This window comes from Protopterus annectens, chromosome 4.part1, assembly GCF_019279795.1.
Source record: "Protopterus annectens isolate FY-2018-M chromosome 4.part1, PAN1.0, whole genome shotgun sequence".
NCBI lineage: Eukaryota > Metazoa > Chordata > Ceratodontiformes > Protopteridae > Protopterus > Protopterus annectens.
The window spans coordinates 917,069,815-917,075,946 of NC_056734.1; the positions used below are offsets into that span (position 1 = coordinate 917,069,815).

A 6,132-nucleotide genomic window follows, 5' to 3' on the forward strand; every position below is an offset into this window, starting at 1 on the left:
CTTGGGGATGTCTGGGTGTTAACAAGATGCTGAACAAATGGAATAGGTTAAATGTGGTGCAGCCATCAGGTAGATCATTATAAAGATAAAACATATATATTTCTAAATCAGAGGATCATGCTACATTTGTAAAATTATGAGATCACTAACCAGGAAATCTAGTGGTGATAACAATGGATTTCGTCAGAGATGCATCAGGCTGCAAAGTGCAATGCATAAAAAAAGTTACATGGATCATCTCATCAGACTCATTTTTCCTTTGCTTCTTTGTTGTTAAACAACTAACTTGTGATAAATAATCTGCATAAAAATGATTCCTTACACACATCTGTATTTTCTGAAATGTAACAGTTAATTGTAGCATATCTCTTGATTTTATGCATACACACTATAATAAAATTTAATATATATGGGCGTGTGCATTTATTTTAGATGTGTGTGTGTGTGTGTGTGTGTGTGTGTGTGTGTGTGTGTGTGTGTGTGTGTGTGTGTGTGTGTGTGTGTCTAAGTTTGTATGTATTTAGATATGCATGAGTGTGAGTGTGTGAGTGTATTTGGACATGCACGTGTGTGTGTGTGTCTGTGTATATCTGTGTGTGTGTCTGTGTGTGTGTGTGTGTGTATGTGTGTGTGTGTGTGTGTGTGTGTGTGTGTGTGTGTGTGTGTGTGTGTGTGTGTGTGTGTGTGTGTGTGTTTGAGTATGCATGTATGCATTGCAGGTGTGTATGTTTCATTACAATATTATAAATATAATCTTTACTGAACTGTTTCAAACATAATCATACAGTGATATATTTCCCACTTGTTTTCTGCAGGAAATGGAACTGTCTGTGCTGATATAAATGAATGTTTAGCTTCCCCTTGTCCTACTGGTACAGTTTGTTTCAACACACAAGGAAGCTTTTACTGCTCATCACCTTCTGTTACAGGTAACTGGTTAATACATTTCATTTCCTAGCTATTAATTTTGTATTCAAGCTACACTTCATTTCATTTTCTTTATTTTGCAGAAATTAAAATATATATTTTTAAATACAGTGAACTAAATGGAGCTGGCACTGGATCTCTTCATTAATAAGATGGAAACAATGTTGATGAAAACTGTATTCTCATTAAAACAGAGTTTAAATGTTGATACATCAACAGTATGTGAGAGTTTTTGCCTGTGTGCCTGTGTGTTTGTTTGTAAGTACCAGTGCAACTTCATTGAGTGAGTGGGTACAGTGAACACTAACAGAGTTAGTTCTAAGTGTACTAGTGTTCAATTCTGAGATATAAGCCATGACTGAAACAGTACTAGTATTCATTTCATAGATATGAGCCACTAATGAAACAGTACTAGTAATCATTTCAGAGAAGTTAGCCGCTAATGAAACAGTACTGGTATTCAATTGAGATATATAATCCACAAATGAAACATTAATAGTATTCACTTCAGATATATGAGTTACGAATGTAACAGAAGTAGTATTTATTTCAATGATATGAGCCCCTAATGAAACAGTAATGTATTCAATTCAAAGATTTGAGCCAGTAATCAAATGTAGCTCATGCTCACAAAGTATATTGTGTCCCGAGATCACAAAATAATGCTGGCATATTATCAAGTACAGTGTACCTTTTCGAGTCCTAGCCAATATACAACAATGATAATACTCCGATTTTATTATACAGTATGAAACACTTTACATTAATTCCATCTTTTATTAATTCAGAGATATGAAAGCCTGCCAGGTAAATTAATTGTTTCTACCCTTCAGATTTACTCTAATCAGGAAAATTACTTGCCATTTGTAATAGTTAGAAGATAGATCATGAACCTAAAGTTGCCATACTCTGGTGCGTAGCAACACTCAAAAACTGTTTGCTGATGTATTTCTTATGTACTGTTTTAAGACAGCATTTTATTCTGAATATGGCCCTTTAATTTTTTATCAAATCATATTTTGTTTTCCTTTCTTTGAAGCTCAAACTGATGGATGTACAGATGCATGTTCAGTAAATGCAACTTGTACAAAAAATAACACAACAGGATCTTCAAGCTGTGTATGCAAACAAGGTTTTACAGGTAAGTTAAACAGTATAGAACAATGCATATTTTAACTTTGCTCCACAATTGATTTTGCCATGATTTTTTATTTTTATTTTTTTACTGTCAGTAACAGCTCTTTACAGCCAATTTGGGTAATTGTGTAAAGCCACCTCAATATTACATCATTGTACTTCTTAAATATGTACTCCATATTAAAACATAAAGCAGGTATTTTATAAGCACCTCTGCTTACCCTGTTTGTTGAATACCAGTGTCAACAGTATCATAATACACCAGTATTTATACCATAGCTCTTTAAGATGATATCAGCTTACTTTCTCAAGTGACCAATTTGTGTGCAGGTATACCCGAGATTTACAGTAATGCGAGCTCTGTTCTGGCTGTAGATGTTTCAGCCAATTAGTGTGTTGCTTTACTATGCCTGTTTTGTATACAGCTGTCCTGTTTCCTTTCCTGAGTTGTGCAGAAGAGGCTGTGACAGACCTGGTGTGGTTCAAGTGTTCAAACAGGTCCACTTAGTCAGCATATCAAGGCAGCATTGGCATGGTGACACTAATGGTAGAGTTGGAGAGGTTGGAGAGATCAGAGTGTTCACCACTGGATCATCTGGAGGGCAAAGGGCCATTGTTATCATTGAGTGGGTTGAGGGAGAGACTGAAGGAAGTGGACTGAGTCATGGCCTTGGATCCAAGCTTAAGAAGGAGTTTGTTTTGGCAGTTTTTTGAGCCCCAGCTGGTGTGGACAGAGTGAGTCAATTATTCCCAGGAGATCTGAGCAGAGGTTAATAGTGGTGTGCTCCGATCAAGGATTTTATTTTATTTTTTCCAATTAAATAAGTTCTAAGTGCAGGCTAGTAACAGATTATGTGCTGGGAAGGGTTTAGACTGTGGCTGCGGGCATACCTCTTCTCTGTACATATTTTCTCAGCATGTCCTGATTTTAGCCTCATATTTTTACTCTGTTTTTCATAAAACTGTCTTTTTCTGACAAACTAATGGCAAATCATTATAATTTGAAATTAGAAAATAGTTATAGATATTTACATTTTAGACCATACTTTTCAGAAACCTTATGCTACTGCAAAACCTGTTATTCTAGCAACTTTCTAAGCTTGTAAGAGGAATATTTGCAGCTAATGTGATGGGCAAGTGATTAGACCTGTCTTTGTGTAATTGAATGAGTGGGTGTGCCCACTGATGCACTTATTTAAATATGCATATCTCATGTTAATTAGGTGTCCGTGAAGGTCCCTGATTTTACGGTCCTTTGTCCCTGATTCACTGATCTGGAGGTTAAGAGATACGATTTATACATAAACAGTAACCTTTATTGTGTACAAAATGGCAACCCACTAAGAATGCTACTTATAGTTCATGCATCATGAGTGCACTGACAACTAGCACTGGATTCAGTGAATTATTGGATACAGTGTTTCTTTACAGAGCAACATTATAGATGTATCTTGAAGTGCTCATACAATAATATATAGTAAAAAAAAAATATATATATATATATATATATATATATATATATATATATATATATATATATATAGGTGATAACACCTCCATGTCATTTAAGATGGTGATGACATCTGCATGTTTTCTATGACAGTGAAAACACCTGCATGTCACCTATGACAGTGAAAACACCTGCATGTCCCTCTATGTCATCTATGACAGTGACAATACCTGCATGTCATTTGTGATGGTGATCATACCTTTTTGTCCTTTTTGCATGTCACTCATTTTTCACTGAACATTTTCAGAAACTGAGATTTTACTAGATAGTAGCTTCTTGAAACCAAACCATCTCTTTGGAGGAATGAAAATTGCCTGCTCTTTGATATCTTTATTTTGATATATTTGCCAAAGGCCACTTGATGCATTTATTGAAGAAAACATATTGGCATTGACTGGTTTAGGTGCTGCCTTCTGGAATAGATCAAGCAAACCTCTCTCATATAACTGTGTTATTAAGGCTTTTTAGGTAGGCACATGAATGTACGCACTGCAATATTTCTTTATAACTAGGACCACTACCAAATACAATAGTAAAGGTAATGACACTCTTGTAGGCGTGATTAAGAAATATGGAACAGCATTTAGTTTAAATTTATCCTTATCGGTTCACAGACAATCGAGAAACTTTACCACTGGCTTCTGTTTGCAATCACCATTATTGTGCATGCCAAAGTTCTGCTGAGCAGATTATTTATGTACAGAACATTTATCACATAAACTCAGAACTAAGACATGTGCTCCCACATCTCAGATATAGCCATAAATCTTCTAATTCATCCCTGCACTTCTCAGGAATTATACTGCCTTACATTTAAAAATGCATCCAGCTCCCAGTGGAAGTAAAGCCTCCATTTTATGCAGTATATTTATCTCTAAACTACTCAGTGACCACCACTCTCCACATTTGCAGCATTCATGCTATTTGTGGACAATGCATGTATGTATCAAAGCTCTGGCTACTTGTTGGAATGCGTTCCTATCACTTTTAGAGTCTATCTTTTCATCTTGCTTTCTACTCCTTCATACATACCAGAGTATATCAGTGCCTACTTCTATTTTTCACTTTCCATTACATCTTTTTTTCAATCTGCTATATTAATTTTCTATTTTAAACAAGTTTTATCCTATAAATATCTATATATTTTTTGTATGTCATACATAGTAACTTTTTTAGTGCTGAGCTTGTACTGTAGTAAGTTTTATTATATTATTATTATTATTATTATTATTAATCATTTGCAGTTCATCTCATATTAAAATACTACCTTCTTATTTGTCTCATGCCTGAATCTCATTTACCCAGTAACAGATATACACCATCCATCCATCCACTACAGTATGATATACCTTTATCCCACATGCACGTCAGGTTTACACTCACTCTGCTTCATGTACACATGCTTATTTTGAGTGATATTATATCACTTGTTAAACTTGACATTTTCTCTATGTTTGCTTCTATACTAATTTGCTATACTTTTGTCAGCATTTTGATTTTGTACTAATTTAGCCTCTCTGACAGTTTGTATTGCTTTTCATAAACTTAAATTTATTTTCTGTTGCAACTTTTGAGATCCTTTCAACAAGTACCAGCTAGATCACAACTCTGTCTCTGACCTATTTGTCTTTCATCTCATTAAACCCTCAGATTTCATGCAGTTCATATATGTGCCTTATAAAAGCTTTAGCACATTCATCTTTACTTCCACACCTGTGTAATAAGTTGCAGTTTCATGTATAATATTTCTTTCCAGCATAACATTATACTGAGTTTAATAACCAGTCATGCTTATGTATTACTCTGGATCTATGCAGATGAAAAAGGACTGTATTTTGCCAGCGTTTACTTACCTGTGGAATGCAGCAAAGTGTTTTCCTTGATTGATTCAGTTTCCCTGAAACTCTGTGTCTATGCTGGCCAGGCTAATGGCTTTGGTTGATTAAGCTTTGTAACCTCCGAAAGAAATTTAGTTTTCTAGAGCTGAGCAGCTTGAAATTGGTAAAAGGACTGACTTCTGAGTTAAAGTATTTCTTTTCAGTTACATGGCTTACTCTGAGCATGACAGACACTACTGTACTTGTTGGTATGGTTTTAGGAATGAAATGGTATTTTCATTTTTATTTTGGGGAAGAAGATCCTAGGCCTGATACAGTGCCATTATGTGCCCCTTTGGTTACCAAGTCATTCCAAGTGTTAGTGTCACTAATGTCAGACTATACCAGCATTAGTTACCTTAATTAACTTACAGCAGCTCTACAAAATTTATCACAGTTGTCATAAATGTTTTTAGCAGTGCTCATGATAGGAACTGTATGATTACTGTTATTTGGTTTGCAGAATATGCCCAGCTGTGTGTGTGTGTGTGTGTGTGTGTGTGTGTGTGTGTGTGTGTGTGTGTGTGTGTGTGTGTGTGTGTGTGTGTGTGTGTGTGTGTGTGTGTGTGTGTGCTTGCATGAGTCTGTACAATGTGTTTTAATGGGTCATTTTAATCAGTAAGTGTTTTATGCCACAAATCATAATGATTTAGTTAATAAAGGTTATTTACAGTTATCATC

At 35.2% G+C, this 6,132-nt stretch overlaps 1 protein-coding gene across 1 annotated transcript in view; it reads left to right on the forward strand.

The window, feature by feature from the left end:
* The window catches only part of LOC122801342 (fibrillin-2-like), a 662,974-nt gene that overhangs the window by 480,864 nt on the left and 175,978 nt on the right, over positions 1-6,132 (forward strand). The window contains exons 61-62 of the mRNA XM_044070882.1: positions 816-929; positions 1,967-2,068. Coding sequence (XP_043926817.1) covers positions 816-929; positions 1,967-2,068 — 216 coding nt within the window. The remainder of the gene's footprint in view (positions 1-815; positions 930-1,966; positions 2,069-6,132) is intronic.